The sequence below is a fragment of the Caretta caretta genome, chromosome 1 (genome assembly GCF_965140235.1).
Source record: "Caretta caretta isolate rCarCar2 chromosome 1, rCarCar1.hap1, whole genome shotgun sequence".
NCBI classification, from domain to species: Eukaryota; Metazoa; Chordata; order Testudines; family Cheloniidae; genus Caretta; species Caretta caretta.
The window spans coordinates 7,961,333-7,979,758 of NC_134206.1; the positions used below are offsets into that span (position 1 = coordinate 7,961,333).

The 18,426-nt window shown below is 43.2% G+C and overlaps 1 protein-coding gene across 2 annotated transcripts in view; it reads left to right on the forward strand.

Annotated features, from left to right (window-relative positions):
* NUP98 (nucleoporin 98 and 96 precursor) overlaps positions 1 to 18,426 on the forward strand; it is a 59,779-nt gene that overhangs the window by 29,286 nt on the left and 12,067 nt on the right. For both annotated transcript variants that reach the window (XM_048838013.2, XM_048838021.2), the window contains exons 16-27: positions 1,253 to 1,557; positions 2,046 to 2,159; positions 3,232 to 3,370; positions 3,705 to 3,882; positions 4,414 to 4,578; positions 11,120 to 11,296; positions 12,170 to 12,326; positions 13,177 to 13,600; positions 14,347 to 14,576; positions 14,897 to 15,166; positions 16,256 to 16,413; positions 17,165 to 17,308. In XM_048838013.2, coding sequence (XP_048693970.2) covers positions 1,253 to 1,557; positions 2,046 to 2,159; positions 3,232 to 3,370; positions 3,705 to 3,882; positions 4,414 to 4,578; positions 11,120 to 11,296; positions 12,170 to 12,326; positions 13,177 to 13,600; positions 14,347 to 14,576; positions 14,897 to 15,166; positions 16,256 to 16,413; positions 17,165 to 17,308 — 2,461 coding nt within the window. The remainder of the gene's footprint in view (positions 1 to 1,252; positions 1,558 to 2,045; positions 2,160 to 3,231; positions 3,371 to 3,704; positions 3,883 to 4,413; positions 4,579 to 11,119; positions 11,297 to 12,169; positions 12,327 to 13,176; positions 13,601 to 14,346; positions 14,577 to 14,896; positions 15,167 to 16,255; positions 16,414 to 17,164; positions 17,309 to 18,426) is intronic.

Below are 18,426 nucleotides of genomic sequence, written 5' to 3' on the forward strand. Positions count from 1 at the left end.
TAACTTATTGGCTCACACAAATAGCTTTCAGTAGCTTACATTACTATGAGAACTATTGATAGACATCTTTGCAATGCTGATGTCGTGGCAGTAGGTATGTTTTAAATATCCAAATAAGAATATGGACTGTTAACACACAGATTTTTGTATGACTGACTGATTTTTCCATCTAGTTGAGACTAAAATTCTTAATTGTAAAACAAGATGTGTTTATAGAGGGACTTCAGTTTCTAGGAGGTTAACAAAGATGTTTAAGCAACAAAGATCATCAAGTTTGTGGAACAGCTTCTGTACTAGAGAGGTCTATATTCACATTTTCCACAGCATTCATGATTTTAAAGTGTTGTTTACTCTTTGCCTCAATACAAAAACCACGGGTCGCCCATTGAAATTAATAGGCAGCATGTTTAATACAGGAAATACTTTTTCACACACCCTGCAGTTGTCTTGTGGAGTATATTGCCACAGGATGATGTGATGGCCAAAAGTGTAACTGAATTAAAAAAAACTAGATAAGATCATGGAGGATAGGTCTATCAATGGCTATTAGCCAAGATTCTCTCGATGGACCACTCGTCTGACTCAGTATGGCCTTTCTTATGAACAGTACAGGCTTCCTCATCAGTGCATCAATTAGAGATGGGCAAGAAACTGTTGTTTCCCATCCCTGGAAAACTTCCAAGCTTTTGGGGGGAAAAAATTTTTCATCCAAACTTGCAAACAGACAATCAAAAGTTTTTGGTTCAGGTCAGGTCTAAATATCCCATTTCAACAATTTCAAAACGCTTTTTTCCAAACCTTTTGAAACAAACTTGTCAAAACTGACTCATTTCCACAATTAATTTCAGGTTCAACAATTATTCATTAGAAAATGCCAAACATCTTGTTAAATCAGCTCTAGTCTCAGTTCTGACCTGGAGTCACCACCTAGTAAGGATTAGGGAAATACATTAGCCATGTGCCCACTCGATCTGTATTGCTGAGGCTGCCAGTTGTGAACTAGGCATCTCCACCCTAAGGTTAGCTTGGTCCTTTGGGCAGCAAGACATAATCAGCTGTAAACCCCTTTTCCCAAAACAATGTAATATATGTTCCAGGCACTAATGTCTGGTGTTACATGTGGTAGTGTACCTCCACACAACAGGAAGAATCTGGTTTGCCATGTTATGAGATGAGAAACAAATGTTTTGTAACACTGACACAAGATTTCTTTCGAAATGAATGTGTTTTAATGGCTTCATTCTTTCTTTAGGTTCAACTTTCTATCCAGATCTGTTGATGAGAATCACAGACAGGAGGGTGAGCAAGAGGAAGAAGACGATCACCATGAAGTGACTAGATTTTACACTAACCCCATTGCCAAACCCATCCCACAGACCCCGGAGAATGCAGTGCACAAACAGAATAATGTGGATGATACCATTATGGCTCTGAATATGCGGGTTGCCTTGCGGAATGGCCTGGAAGGCAGCAGTGAAGACGCTTCATTTCATGATGAGTCACTGCAGGATGACCGTGAAGAGGAGAATGAGAATGTATATAGTCTGCACCCAGCAGGTCAGATTCGCGCTGCTGTGTGGTGCTGCTCTATCTTTAGTCTTACTCCTTCCTGATCCTCCTCTTCCTAGTCATTTTACCCCATCCTTTGCTTTATTTTTAATGTATACTGCCTTTTACCTTTAAGTAGTTTCCAGCTTTCTCTCCACCAAATGCCATTCCTCAGAAAAAAATAAATAAAAATCTTCCTATCTTCTCCTCTTTCTGTTACCCAAGATGTTTTATGTTTTCATCTTACCTTAGATAAAATACTCAGTGCATGGAATTTCTCACTGTAAAGTAATATAAACTTGACACTCTTAATAAGATGTCTGGATAGTCTCATCTGTACTCTGGCTTCTGTTACTTTATTGTTCGCTTACATTGTACTGATTCTCAACTTCTTTTTAGGGCCCCTCAGCTGTCCTTCAGTTTTCTTGGCAAAGATTAAGAAAATTTCTGGAGTTAGTCTTGTCCTCATCTATGTGCTCAATTATTTTCTACTGTAGGAATTGTTCTAACAAAAGCTGGCTACTATACCATCCCGTCTATGGAGGATCTAGCTAAACTTACCACTGACAGAGGAGAATGTATTGTGACTGATTTCACTATAGGTCGTAAAGGTGAGTATAGAATCACTTTGGATATGTGTTCTCCTGCCACCAACTCTTTTTAGAGCTTTTAAAGCCTGGGCTTTGTATTTCTTCAGCATGAATGTAAAATAGTTACCTTGCTTGGGATATTTATCAGCCCTAGGTGACAAAAGCTTTAAATACTCTTCACATTGGCTGCACACTCAAGCTCTGTGAATTAGGCCACCCAGTGAAACTAAAATCATAGCTTGTAAAATTCCAACACCTCCTGTATGAAAAGAACAACATTTTCAGTAGTTCTCCAGATAATTGAGGGTAGCTTAGGTCCAAAACTTGGACTCAAAATTTACATAAAACTGTCTAGCTCAGCTTTACTGGCCAAGCTGAGTGCTGTTCATTACTTATTCACTTCTTGAGCTTCAAACTGGATTTTTACAAATCCAATTATTATACCATGATGATTGGAAAATGGAAACATTTGAATACTTAGTCTGACACTGTCCCTTTCAAGCAGTTTAGTGCTTGAATTCTGGATGAAATCATAACTTTTTAATTCTCAATGAGTGGGAAAAGATAGGTGCTGATCACAGATGCAGTGTGAGCTGCCAGGTTAGTACTACTATCAAAAACCTTATGACTACATAAAGGAATTGAATGTAAAATTAGTTTGGTTATACAGCTACTTGGGGTCAGTCTTGCTGTTGTATATGCATGCAGGATATTGTGTGCAGTTCTAGTACTTTGAATTCAACAAGGAGACAAATAATTAAAAATAGAGGATAGGACCACCCAGGAGGAGCGACCAACTTAAGTTGTCTAGAAAAGATACTTAAGGGCTCAAATTTATTACTGAGAGGGAGCAATTGCCAACAGACTGAAACTATCACCTTTTAGAATGGAAAAAGATAATCATAAAACTGCTCAGTTACTTGTCACTTGAATAGAATAACAGGAGTTTGAATGGCAATTTAAGGATAGTTCAGGTAAGATGAACAAAATGTGAATACTTACGTTGGAGAGTTTGCCAATGCACTTCTCTGGGGTGGTATTACAGCATTTGCTATGGGAGCAGAAGTACAAGTTGGGTTTGTTTACATTCCAGGTTACGGATCAATTTACTTTGAAGGAGAGGTGAATCTAACTAACTTAAATCTGGATGAGATTGTGCACGTCCGCAGGAAAGAAGTTATTGTCTATCCTGACGATGATCAGAAGCCACCTATTGGTGAAGGTTTAAATAGGTAATTTAAACTTTTCATGTGTTCTTTTTAGGAGTGGGTGGGGGTAGCCTGGTAAATGGATTTTGGTAAAGCTATCACCCTTCTTGTCATCCATAAGGGCCTCTTTCTATTTTAGCTATCCCAGCAGCCCGCAAATCTAACTCCTTTTTTCAGGCATACATTCAGGTTATTAATCTTGGACAAAATCTACTGGTCAGTGGCAGTTGTGTTTCTGAACCAAAGCGTGTTTGAGCCAATGCTTGTGGTTTGTTCCAAACTTGATGTAAACTTTTTTTGAATGCCTCGTTTCAAAGCTCAGTGATCTCATGCCCTTCCATTGTCTGCATTTTAACAGACGAGCTGAAGTTACATTGGATGGAGTTTGGCCAACGGATAAAACATCTCGCTGCTTGATAAAGAGCCCAGAACGACTAGCAGATATCAATTATGAAGGCAGACTGGAGGCTGTATCTCGGAAGCAGGGAGCCCAGTTCAAAGAGTACCGTCCAGAGACCGGTTCTTGGGTGTTCAAGGTAGTAATCACGGTTGCTCATCGCTGACTGCTCATAAACTGTGTATTACAAAAAGATCTGGGTGGAACAGTCAGAATTTCCCTGATAAACCAGTAGCTGTCAATGCTGTAATTCCAGTGCCTTTAATCAACTGGTTTTATACTTGTTTAAGGTTTTAAAGTGCTCTTCGTGATCCATTTAACTCATGAATTGTAGTACTAAAGTTTTTCAAGTAATATACAGATCATTCTGATTGTAATAGTCAAAGTGCAAACTGTCCAAAATAACTCCCAGGTGATTTGTTAAGAACTGATCCCGCATATATGCGGTGTCTTATACAAAGATTGAACTCCCTCAGAGTTCATGTATGCTTCAGTATGCAGTTACTCCTTAGAATATTTAAGGGGAGACTTTCAGACCCAAGGGGCAGCTAAACACCCAGCTCTGTGTGAAGTCAGTGGTGGTTGTGCACCAATTCCCATCTGTGCTTTTGAAAATCTTCCCCATGTCTGTATCCCTATTACCAATACTTTGGCTTTTATCATTGTACAGGTGGCTCACTTCTCTAAATACGGCTTGCAAGATTCTGATGAGGAAGAGGAGGAGCATCCTTCAAAAGTGGACGCAAAGAAGTTAAAAACTGCCCAAGTGCCATCCCAGGGGCAGCTGGTGCCCCAACAAATGGCTCTAAATGGCAAGCCAACGCCTCCAGCTCAGGTAGAAAAAAAACAGTGACATGAAGTTATCCATAAAATGAAGTTTGAGGAATAGCCATTTGCCCTAAGACAGAGCCGTTACTATTGCAAATGTCTTGGAGACAGAAGAACGCAAAGCATTTTTAGAACCGAACTTACTCAAACTGGGGTGGTACTTCTGGTCTCTTACAGGATAGTTGCAAGATCTTTGTATACTTCACATGTTCTCCCCGTCCTTGCATCCTTTGTTTGGAATTAGCGTTTTTGTTGGCTGAATCTTGGGGGTTTTTTTTTTTTTTGGTGACCTGATCCCTTCTTGTTTAGATCCCAGGGTTGTAGGATATGGCATACTTGCACTAACTGGAAGAAAACATGGCTTTGTTAATATTCTCAAATATGTGCAATATTACCCTTGCCAGTCATGCCGCCTCCAGCACCTGAAAACAAATTGCTTTGTGCATTAGGTTTTTAGATTGTACCTCAAAATTAGGTTTTTAGATTGTATCGTCAAACCTCATTCTGCATGCAAACTTGTATTCTGGTATTTTAAGAATGTACTCGACTTTATTAAAATAAGATCTAAAGTTTTTACAAGTTTGGCTATACAACTAATTTCTTAAAAGGTATTGGATCATGGGTAGGGTGCGGTGCGGTGCAGTTGTTGCATTCTGAAGTTTTTTGTCCCAATTCATTATTCAGTATATGTATACACTTGCCTTATAGGAAGGTGGCGTTTTATCCAATCCCTGGCATCAACCTATGTAGCAATATCCTAAATGCTGAATGGTTACAAACAATTGTCAGATTTAAATGAAAATGGAATACTTTTCTTATCTAACATTGGAAAAAACACTGCTGACAGTAAACTAAACTAGGTCTTGGTGTTAATGCAGTAAAAAAGCATTTTATAATGGAGGTGTTCCTGGTAATTATGCAACAAGGCACTTATGTCAAATGATGATCACCTGTGTCCCAGGAAGTAAATTTGTCAGTACAAAGTAGAGCTTAAGTTGAATGCAGAATGTAAAGGACTTGGATGTGATGCTTCTTGGTGTCCAAACCTGCAGTCCAGTCCTTGGTGTCCAACCCCGTTGCTATTTGTGGGTGTTGTGTGCAGGAGAGCAGAATAAAAGGGTGCCAGTCCCTAGCAGCTGAACTGCATTTTTAAGGGAAAGGCTTTTGTTTCCTGTCATAAGCAATTTCGATATTCTGCTCATTAGTAAAGGCAGATCTCCAGGCTTGCAGTTCATTCAGGCATGAACAGTGAGCTTCTGCTTGGCATGAAGCCAGTATGCATGGTATGCTTTTCTGTAGGAAATGGAGGAATTGTTAGCTTTGGCCAGTGGTCATAGAATATCAGGGTTGGAAGGGACCTCAGGAGGTCATCTCGTCCAACCCCCTGCTCAAAGCAGGACCAATCCCCAACTAAATTATCCCAGCCACGGCTTTGTCAAGCCAGGCCTTAAAAACCTCGAAGGAAGGAGATTCCACCACCTCCCTAGGGAACCCATTCCCGTGCTTCACCACCCTCCTAGTGAAAAAGTTTTTCCTAATATCCAACCTAAATCTCCCCCACTGCAACTTGAGACCATTACTCCTCGTTCTGTCATCTGCTACCACTGAGAACAGTCTAGATCCATCCTCTTTGGAACCCCCTTTCAGGTAGTTCAAAGCAGCTATCAAATGCCCCCTCATTCTTCTCTTCCGCAGACTAAACAATCCCAGTTCCCTCAGCCTTTCCTCATAAGCAGTGGTAAGCTGGAGCCGGTTTGCACCGGTTCGGGGGAACCAGTTGTTAAATTTAGAAGCCCTTTTAGAACCGGTTGTCCCGTGAGGCCAAAAGTGGCACCTTAGGCACCGACTCCGTGGGTGCTCCGGGGCTGGAGCACCCACGGGGAAAATTTGGTGGGTGCAGGGCACCCACTGCAGCTCCCTGCCCGGCCCCAGCTCACCTCCACTCTGCCTCCTCCCCTGAATGCGCTGCCTGCTCTGCTTCTCTGCCTCCCACCCCCCTCCCCCCAGCTTCCCGCGAATCAGCTGTTCGTGTGGGAAGTCGGGGGGGCTGAGCAGCAAGCGGTGGCTTCACGCTCAGGCCCCGGGTGGCGGAGGCAGAGCAGAGGTGAGCTGGGGCGGGGGGGCCTGAGGAGGGCTGCCTGCATCGCAGCAGGTAACCCTGGGGGGGGTAGGGGGAGGGCGCACAGGGCCCCTGAGCGTGAAGCTGCTGCCTGCTTCTCAGCCCTCCCCGGCTTCCTGCTCCAACAGCTGATTCGCAGGAAGCTGGGGGTGGGGGCGGGGGCACATTCAGGGAAGGGAGCAGAGCGGAGGTGAGCTGGGGCTGGGCATGGGGCAGGGAGCTGTTGGTGGGGACTCTGCACCCACCACATTTTCCCCGTGGGGGCACCAGCCCCAGAGCACCCAAGGAGTTGGAGCCTAAGCGCCACTTTTGATGTGATCAGTGGGGGGAGCGGGAACCCCCCCCCAGCTAAGGTACCACTACCACACCCCTAGGAGCCAGAGGGACCTGCTGGATGCTTCCCGGGAGCCGCCCCAGGTAAGCACCACTGGGACTCGCCCACCGGCAGGTCCCTCTGGCTCTTAGAGGCAGGATGGGCACCCACTACGGTGGCCCATGAGACCCTCCTGCCCTGTTCTGGGGGCAGTCAGGGGACAGGGCTGGATGGGCCAGGGGTCCCGGGGGAGGAGGGGGCGCATCAAAGAACACAGGGGGTTGGATGGGGCAGGAGTCCTGGGGGACAGGGGCAGGCCACGTCCCCTTCGTGGGGTGAGGAGGGAACCGGTGGTTAAGATTTTGGCAGCTCATCGCTGCTCATAAGTCATGATCCAGCCCCCTGATAATTTTTGCTGCCCTCCGCTGGACTCTTTCAAATTTTTCCACATCCTTCTTGTAGTGTGGGGCCCAAAACTGGACACAGTACTTCAGATGAGGCCTCACCAATGCCAAATAGAGGGGAATGATTACGTCCCTGGATCTGCTGGCAATGCCTCTACTTATACAGCCCAAAATGCCATTGTCCTTCTTGGCAACAAGGACACTCTGCTGACTCATATCCAGCTTCTTGTCCACTGTAACTCCTAGGTCCTTTTCTGCAGAACTGCTGCCTAGCCGCTGGGTCCCTAGTCTGTAGCAGTGCATGGAATTCTTCCGTCCTAAGTGCAGGACTCTGCACTTGTCCTTGTTGAACCTCATCAGATTTCTTTTGGCCCATCCTCCAATTTGTCTAGGTCCCTCTGTATCCTATCCCTACCCTCCAGCGTATCTACCACTCCTCCCAGTTTAGTGTCATCTGCAAACTTGCTGAGGGTGCAATCCACACCATCCTCCAGATCATTTATGAAGATATTGAACAAAACCGTCCCCAGGACCGACCCTTGGGGCACTTTGCTTGATACCGGCTGCCAACTAGACATGGAGCCATTGATCATTACCCTTTGAGCCTAACGATCTAGCCAGCTTTCTATCCACTTTATAGTCCATTCATCCAGCCCATACTTCTTTAACTTGCTGGCAAGAATACTGTGGGAGACCGTGTCAAAAGCTTTGCTAAAGTCAAGGAGTAACACGTCCACTGCTTTCCCCTCATCCACAGAGTCAGTTATCTCATCATAGAAGGCAATTAGGTTAGTCAGGCATGACTTACCCTTGGTGAATCCATGCTGACTGTTCCTGATCACTTCCACTCCTCTAAGTGCTTCAGAATTGATTCCTTGAGGACCTGCTCCATGATTTTTCCAGGGACTGAGGTGAGGCTGACTGGCGTGTAGTTCCCTGGATCCTCCTCCTTCCCTTTTTTTAAAGATGGGCACTATGTTAGCCTTTTTCCAGTCATCTGGGACCTCCCCTGATCGCCATGAGTTTTCAAAGATAATGGCCAATGGCTCTGCAATCACATCTGCCAACTCCTTCAGCACTTTCGGATGCAATGCATCCGGCCACATGGACTTGTGCTCGTCCAGCTTTTCTAAATAGTTCTGAATCACTTTTCTCCACAGAGGGCTGGTCACCTCCTCTCCATGCTGTGCTGCCCAGTGCAGTAGTCTGGGAGCTGACCTTGTTTGTGAAGACAGAGCAAAAACAAAAAAAAACATTGAGTACATTAGCTTTTTCCACATCCTCTGTCACTAGGTTGCCTCCCTTATTCAGTAAGGGGCCCACACTTTCCTTGACTTTCAGGTATGTTAGCAACAAGAAGAAGAAACCGTTCTTGTTACTCTTAACATCTCTTTCTAGCTGCAACTCCAGGTGTGATGTGGCCTTCCTGATTTCACTCCTGCGTGCCTGAGCAATATTTTTATACTCCTCTCTGGTCATTTGTCCAATCTTTCACTTCTTGTAAGCTTCTTTTTTGTGTTTAAGATCAGCAAGGATTTCACTTAAGACAAGCTGGTCGCTTGCCATATTTATTGTTCTTTCTACACATCAGGATGGTCAAGCTTTTAAACAGGACTGCTTACCATGTCAATTTGCTGCTGGTTCGCCTGCTGTGATTTTGTGGGTAAGGAGAGGCAGTAATCGTGCACAGCCCAGTGAAGAACAGAATGAGCCCCTTAGCAAGAAGTTACAATGGGATGCCCTTTTCTGTTAGGAGCCAAGATATGGTGTACCTCTTTTGTATTTTGTATCATTGCTGTAGGTTTAGAGGTTGTTGTAAGGGGCAAAAAGTTGCCCAGACTTAATACAGAAACATCAGGAGACTATATTGTATGGATTTAAAACTCATCAAATTGTTTGTGTAGAGAGCCAGGAAATACAATGCATTTATGGTTAAGGCAAAGGGTTAGGATCTAGATCTAGGTTCTCCTCCTAGTGCAGTCCCAGTCTTTGTGGTTATATTCTAAAAATGATTTCAGAAATGAGTTTATATCTGTTCATTGGCCTTGAGTAAAGTTGCTCAGTGTGATGGCCTGATTTTCAGGTTCTGGTTTGCAACAGGTAAGCTGTGTTCTTTCTGGCTTATGCATCATTGCAACTAATAGATTCTGCACCTGAAATAAACTTCATGTGATGTACATGAAGGAGCAGAATCTAAAACTCCCTTTCATTAATGCATTGGTTCAACAATGTGAACGCAGTAAAGGAGTAAAATCATGTCAAGTCAGCTGCTATGACTTGAAATGCACAGAGTAAGAATATGTGAGTCTTAGTAACTGGCTAATTCTGATGGCATCTTGTGTGCCTGATATAGTGGCTCCTTTGCAGGGACGTTGAAGTGTAATTCTTCAATATTTGTAAAGTGCTTTAAGGTCCACATATGGAAGGTGCTATGAATGGTGCACGGTAACTTACTTTACTAAAATCCCCAGCTTTTGCATGGGTCAGTGAAACTTGTGCTTTTGATCATAAACATACTTAGTTTTGCAAATCTTATTAGCACACTATAAATACCTGGTCATGAACTTCTTAATGAAAACAAAATACCTGTCTACCTGCTGTTACAACTTTAGTTTTGTTACAGTTTATTGCAGTAGCATCTAGAGGCCCTAATCAGGGAGTCAGGTCTGTGCGAACACATTCCCTGCTACAAAAAAGCTAAAATCTAAGTTGTCAGAGTTGTGCATGGCTCTTCGACCTACCTCAGGGAGTCTATAATCTTAAAAGGTGACTTGCACAGGAAGAGAAATGGGGTTTATGTTGCTTTGTTGGCTTGATAGTTTGTTTTGTGGGGTCGCTTGTTTTATCTTAGAAAAGTCAGGAATATGAGTTCTTGTCTTCCCTCTTGCTGTTCTCGGGCAGAAGGATTGGGAACTTTATCACTAATTTAAGTGTTTGGTGTGTGTTTGTGTTACGAACGGCTTTTATTCCAACTGCTCTGACACATCAAACAGCCACGTGAATAAAAACAATTGTTCTTTTGATCAGGTTTCATTTGCATGGTTTCTCTGCCCTAAACCAGAGCACCTCTTATTTTACAGCAGAAATCCATAAAATGCATAAAATCCCTGTGGCTACTATCACAATTCTTTATGTGGAGTAGTAATAAGAAACAAGACAGCTAAAAATACCTCAACAGCCAGGAAAAAGGAGCCAGTACTATGTGACAAGTCAGTCATCTACAGACCTCCAGTGGACCACAGTTTCAATCATCCCAGAGTTCTAGAATAAAACAGCCTTGACTTTCCAATTTACAACTATCAGAACTCTTCTGGAGAAAAACTTGGGACATAAATCCACTTTTCCTTTAGTAGATCACATTTACTTGGAAAATGAGGAAGAACTGATCTGGTCTCGGCTGGGAGGGGCTTTGCAGACTTAAAGGAACATACCCAGAGAATGTTTGCTATTTAAAGTGAAGGGGAAAGTTAACTTTCATTAGCCCATGATGTTGAAAATAGCTGGTCACTGCATTATTGCAACTCTAAGGGAAAACGGGACTAGGTAATATGACCATCCCTAAATGTACAGTCTAACTTGGAACCCAGAAATGACCAGTGAATACTTCACTTGCAGGTGATTGTTGAAGCCATTGAATATTCTTGCTTTCTCTATAAACTGACCCAGAATCTGCTATTCTCTAACATGGTTTCCATGTCTTTGGTGTCTGTAGAGCCCGGAAGTGGAGCAGCTGGGAAGGGTTGTGGAACTGGACAGTGATATGGCCGACATCACCCAGGAACCAGCTCAGGATTCAATACTAGAAGATAGCATTACAGAAGAGCCAGAACTGGTGCCTGCTTCGACACACATTGCATCTTCACTTGGTATAAACCCCCATGTCTTACAGGTGAGCCACTTGCTGTTTCTATAGATATCTAAGTGGTAGGCCCTGCTCTTGCTTTATCCATCTGCCCAATTTCTGACACATCACTGGGACTTGTCTTCAGAATTGAGCATTATATATTATTTATATACAACTTCGAACATTTATAATATATATTACATCTACCATACCTAGGAATCTCAAAAAGCTTTACTGTATTAATCATTGGTAAAGTGCTTTATGGGAGGAGGTTACAATAGCACTCTCCTGATTAAAACAGAAGAATTCAAGTAAGTACTGTGATGGCCTGCGTTGGTGTCCAGCCCAGGACAGGCTATCACACCTGCTCCTATGAAAATCTGGATAATGTGACCACAAGTACACAGGACTACTATTTGCTGTCTCAGCTGAAAAATAGTGCTCAAAGTGCTATATATGGGTGACTATTTTAGCATTTTAATATTGGGTCAAAGGAAAACTAATACAACTCCCCCACTTGCAGTACCCAGTTACTACTTGGTTTTCCATTTGAGTACTGACAACTTAAGCAAGGTCTGAGATAACACAGTATCAGCTCCTAAGGTCGTAGTGATCAGTATTGGATATTAAATAGGACGCCACCATTGTAGTTTAGCAGGTGACTTATGTTAACTTAAATCACTGATTCTTCATAATAAATTGCTTTTAGTTCTCATTTTATAACCATCCCATCAGATCACTCATGATCTAATTTGAAATGTAAATTTCAGTATGAATGGATCAGTGGTGGTTCATATGTAACTTTTAAAGGTGGCTTGTTTTTTTGGGAGACACTAGTTAGACCTGCTAGCCACTGCTAATTTGTGTCAAGTGTTGAGGGTTGTGCTAGCATGCAGTCTTGTTCTATGATGATTTTAGATTATGAAAGCTTCCTTGCTTGCTGATGAAGAGGATGTAGACTTGATCCTGGATCATCACTTTGGCAAACAGCCTACAAAAATGGATACTTCTCAAGAGATCTGCTCTCCCAGGCTTCCAATTTCAGCATTGCAAGGACAGAAAAGACACTCCTCAGGTACTGTAAGGATCCATATTTCTGCACCAGGAGATACCCACAGATGTTCACTTTAAAATAGTTTTAATCTGGGGAAAAGTCAGCATTTTAAAAACTTGTTTTGGGCAGCTGGTGTGTCTTGTGAATTATCCTAACCTCCTAGATACTGGCTCTCTTTCAAGTCTGATCTCTAACAGTGTTCAAACTGGGTCATTATTTAAATATGCACTTGAGAGCATTAGGATGGTATAAAGAGATTGGGGTTAATACTAATTAACTGCTAACATATTCTGCCACTAATTACACATGCAGCTAGGAATTGTGTGCGCATAACTGACAACTATGATCACAAAAGAAAACGTAGCTTGTATATTTAAGGAAGTTGCAGTGTTGCCAACATTAGCACTACATGGTCCACTAAAGTGAAGTGTGCCTAACTGGGGTGTCTCCATAAGGAGCCCGTTTAAGTCCAGTGGTACTTAATAGTAATGCTTATTGTTTCCTGAGGACACCTTCAGGTGACTAAAGCCATGTCTGTTCTAAATCTAAGGCCACGCACATATGTCTGGCACAGAGGGACATCTGTTCTTTCTCTGAGGTACTTAACGGCCCTTGTTGGTGTAGTGCTTAGTTTGTACCATGGCTTGGACAATTGTGCTATAGCCTAGTATGTGACTGTTCATGACCATACATGTTGTCCCATTCATGCTACAGTCAGCTGTGTTAAAACCAGGCATGCTTAACTGTATAGTAAATGCTATTTATTAACTACTAGCTGTTCTGAATAGTTTTGGTGGAATTTCAGAAGATCTTAAATGACCTGTTAAATGCAGAGACCTTGTTTTCTTAAGTTCCCCAATCTTTCTTTCAGTTGGAGGGCTGCTGCAATCAAAATTTGCAAGTGTGTCTTTCCTCCCGAGTGGTTCTCTGCAAGATTTTCGTGGACCAAGAACTTCCTCTTTAGGCAATCCTTCATCTGCAGCCTCTTGGTCGGGGCTTTCCACCTTACCCTCTGCGTTCTCCATGCCCAGCGCAGCTCCAGAGGTGCAGCTGAAAACAGTGGGTGCCTGTAGGCAGCAGGGGCTAATACCTCTGGAAAAATCTGTCACTTATGGAAAAGGAAAACTCCTAATGGATATGGCACTCTTCATGGGACGCTCATTTCGCGTTGGTTGGGGACCCAATTGGACTCTTGTAAATAGTGGAGATAAACTGAGTGGATCAAGTGAGCCCGAGGATCTTCGCAATGACTCTATGGAATATGGATTCTTGCCAACTCCTGTTGCTCCTAAATCGTGAGTGGTGATCCATAGGACTAGTTCTCCCTTGCAGTATATAGAGAGCCATCTATCCTTGCCTTTAAAGTGAACTTTTTTGAATCTTGAATTGGGTAAAAATTTATGGGCATGTGATATACAGGAGGTCAGAGTAGATGGTCTAATGGTCCCTTCTGGCCTTAAGCACTATGAATCTGTGAATAAATATGGGCCCATATCTTCCGCACTGAGTGCTGCTAATATGGGTTGACATGTAGTGGTGGGAATACTGGAGTATCTCCCCTTTAAATGAAACTTTCAAAGAACTTCCTGTCTGGTGTTCCAGCGAGCTGCCGAACGTAGGCCAAGCTTGCAATGGAGTAAGCAGAGACTTCAGGCTAGTGCTTCCTGAAGATGTGTCCATAACTATAGAAATGTTTTTATAGTACTGCCATAGGTTGGATAGTTGTGTTCCAAATAAGGGATGAAATCCTAGGATCAAGTTTCTTCATGTCCCATGATTGAAGCACCCTGTCAGTTTCAGGATGTTTGCAGTTCATTCTGTAACCACAGCGTCCACAATTTGGCCCTTAGCTGTTCCTTGGCTTGAGTACCTATTGAATATATTGACATCCCATTCCGGTAGAGAAATGGGTTCTGGATTTATTATCCACCTGATGATCAGGAACAGGAGAGGTCTCTCTCTCTACATAACAAGACTAACAGATGTGTAAAATAATTTGTAAGTATCTATATCTTTCCAATACTACTGTTATCTTCCCCAGACTTTTAGAATCTCCCTTCAAGGTTCATATAGAGAAGCTGACCTTAGAACGAAGGAAGACAGATGGAGACCAGCAGTTGTACCTCATCCCTCTGGAGATAAAGCTCAAAAACAGTACTGTCCATGTAGATGAATGTTGTCCTCTCTTAGCAGCCAACCCAGGAGTGTCTGCCATCCATGACTATGCTGACTGGGTTAAAGACTTTTGTGGAGACTCGGGGGAAATAGAACGTGAGTATCAAGTGTTATACTTTGGGGGAGCATAGAATCTAAGTGATAGAGCAGTTTAGTACAAATTCACTTCACTTCAAATAACTTCGACTAGCTATGGCCACCTCTTTTGGTTTTATTGACTTTAAAATGGCTGGATCAGATGCATGCTGGGCTGATGCATTGTGGGGTGCTAACCAGTTGATTTAAATTTTAAAGTAGTCTAATCCTGTATGAATGTAGGACAAATATAGGACTGACACAGCCCTCTCTACAGCATTGTTCCAGATTCCTAGTACGTGTGACTCTCCTTTGTGACCACTTAATTTTTTGTTCTCCAGCTGTGGTGAAGTACTGGTGTTTGACATGGATGTTGTGTGAGGCAATCTGGGGCCACCTGAAGGAGTTGGAAGCCAGCTTGGAGGAGCCCAGTGAGTACATTGTAGCCCTGGAGCGCAGGAAAGCCTTCTCCCGCTGGTTATCGCAGACTGCAGCAGCACGAATTGAAGAGGAAGTCTCACTGTCTCAGTACGAGAATCACATAGAGGCTGTGTTTAGCTACCTTACAGGGAAGAGGATCAGTGAGGCTTGTAGGGTGGCACAGCAATCAGGTAAGAAGCTTACAACTCACAGCTGACTTTGGGATATACAGGAACTGCAGCATTTCCCACCCCCCCCCCCCCCCATTGTTACCAAGATCAATATTAGGTTCAGCCTTACTGCAGAAATTGCATGGTTATTGAGGAAAGTGTACAAGAGGGGCAAGTCAGATGTTTCTACTTCAAATAGTTTTTGGTGGACAGGAGAAGAAACCTTGGTCTCCTTCATGATGGACTCTGATACAGGGCATTTTACACTTCAAACTCTAATACCTAGGCTGAGGCTTTAGTGATTTCCTACTCAAAGGAACTGACTACTCAGTGTATTGACTTTTTTTTACTAGCTTAAGACAGTGAGAGGAATAGTTTAGCCACTTTCTGCTGATTTATCTATCTGGGGAACCTTACAGCTGTTAGTTGTAACTCATATTCCAGTGTTATAATGTAAATCTGCTGTGTTCACAGTTTGCTTTCTAGGTCAGTAAATCTGCCTTGAAAGTTGCTGTAGCAAAGAAACTGTAATTGGGCCAGTTCTTAGCTCTGTGTTCCAACTGTGTGTAGGTGGGAAGAGCTCATGCTCTAGAAGCTGTTTTACTTCCACAATTCTCTAAGTGCTGTAATCTGTGTGAAATGTATACCAGAAACTTAGTCTCTCCTTGATGAGTGCAAATAGCAATGACCACTAATAGAACTGATTACAGTCTTTGTTTTTACAAGCTATAATTTAAGCTTCTAGGGCTGGGTATTAGTTTTTGAAGCATACTTGTTTGGCTTAAGTGACTACTTCAGATTTTAACAATACTGAACTTTTTCTTGTCTTCCTGCTTCTTTCTTGCTCTTGTCATTGATTCTGAAGGAAACCTAATTAGTCTAATTTCCATACCTCTGACTTTAGAGTATGAGTTACCGCCATTTTTTAAAACATCCCCTTGTTCTTTGTGGCTGGCTGTTGTGAGCACAGTGGGATGGTAGGAAAAACTGTTATTGCATAAGGAACTAGAAAACAGCCTGACTTTCCAATCCAATCAAACTGCATGTTGTAGGATTGTGGTCTGTTACGTCCCAGAAAACTCTGCTGACATGCTGTTTTATTTCCTTTAGGAGATCACAGGCTTGCCCTACTCCTCTCCCAGTTGGTAGGCAGCCAGCAGGTTCGGGAGCTCCTCACAATGCAATTAGTGGACTGGCATGGATTGCAGGCAGACTGCTTCATCCAGGAGGAGAGGTTGCGCATCTTTGCTCTGCTGGCTGGGAAGCCTGTAAGTCTTGCTGACAGTCTGTCGTGTCTGTGTAATTGCAAGTTAGCTACTGCTAGATAGGAAAAATAAACGAGTATGTCTTGTAGACCAGGGGTCTTTTTCTTTCGGAGGCCCACCCCAACATGCTATAAAAACTCCATGGCCTTCCTGTGCCACAACTGTTTTTCTGCATATCCAGTAGATTAAAAGCAAGGGCTGGTGTTAGGGAGTAACAAGCAGGGCAATTGCCAGGAGGCCCTATGCCACAGGGGACGCCATGAACCTAAGTTGCTCAAGCTTTGGCTTCAGACCCATGCAGCAGGGTTTCGGTTTCAACTTCAGCTTCGTGTGATGGTGCTTGGGCTTTGACTTTCTGCTCTTGGCCCCAGCGACTCTTAACGCTGGCCCTGCTCTCTGGTATATTTTGGCAGACCCCATGAACCTGCTTGGGGGGGCCCCCCCCGGGGGCCTTGGACCCTTGGTTGAGAACTGCTGTTGTAGACTAGCTTTTGCCAAGTGCGGAGCATATACGTCCTAGAGTCGCTGTTAAAAGGAGTATTATACTGACTTCCCAACACATGCAGTCCAGTGGCTTGTGTCCAGTCTCTCACTATTAAATACAAAAGGATTCATTTGGTCTCTTCCTAATGCATCCTTTCAGTGGTAAATGTTACTCATATAAACTAGTCAAAGGCTACAAAACTAGGTATTGCTCATTCTCAGTGTAACCTTCACTGCACACCTGCTTTAAACCTTGCAATCTGTTGTTCAGGTGTGGCAGTTGTCTGAAAGAAAAAGCATTAATGTGTGCTCACAGCTGGACTGGAAGCGTACTATTGCTATCCACCTCTGGTATCTGCTTCCACCAACGGCTTCTATTTCAAAGGCACTCAACATGTACGAGGCAGCATTCCAGGTATGTCATTACACGCCTTTAAAAAAGGGAAACACGTCTCTTCCTTGCGTTCCTGTCCAGGCACTGCAGCAAAGTAAGTGTTCTGTGTGCTCTTAAGAACGTGGCCTATTGTTTAAAGGACAGCTTCCGTTTCTCATGAGGCTTGATTCAGGATTAATCGGCAAACTTTGGTGTTTCAATCCTATCTTGAACAGAAATGGATTAGCAGTTACAACTAATTCCAAGAAAATTGAAAGTCCTATTTCATCACTTTTTACACAAAGGCTGCTACTTTGAACAAATATCTAAACCGAACTTCACAAATTGCCATCTGAACAGTTGGTGCATGCCGTGCAAACCCATGACAAACCTCTTGTTGCAGTTTGAATATTTGTACTTAATTATATGCAGTGCTTGTAGCAATGTTTGGAGTCTGCCCAACCCTTTCCATTATAAGTCCCTTTACCTGAATTGTACAAACCCCTTTAGATTGTCTCCTAAACTTTATGGCCTTTGCAGAGGGGATTAAAGGGCAACTGGCTATAGCTCAGCATAGATCTCACTGGATTTCTGACTGTATTAAGATCTGCTGCAATTTAAAAAAGGTTTCTCTTTCTGTGAGAATAACATCCCATTCCACTGGAGCTCATTCCACTGTGTCAGCCTTCCTAAGTAACATATTGATGGATATTTACAAAGCTGCCATGTGGTCATCAGTACATACTTTTCTAGACACTCTGCCATCAGTAAAGGTTTCCAGCTGATGACAGTTTTGGCAAGTCAGTCTCTTCAAATAATCCCAAATCTGATCACCTGCAAGGGTACAGATGGTGAGTCACTTACAGTGGAATGTCTATATGCACAATCACTCAGAAAAAATTTACTTGTACAGTAACCGTTCTTTAAGATGCGCACATACATGACACTCCCACCTTCACTGCTACTTTGGGTATTTAACAGTGCAAAGGATTGGTGAGGGAGGCAGCGGCCATGCCCCTTTTATGCCCTCAACTCTGAGTATGAGAAAACTGGGGTGCATGTACCACCTCGTGATACTGTTGGCAAAAGTCTCTGACTTTTGTGCATGGGGTGTGCCTGCACCTAGAGTGGAATATATGTGCACAGTACACCTCAAACAC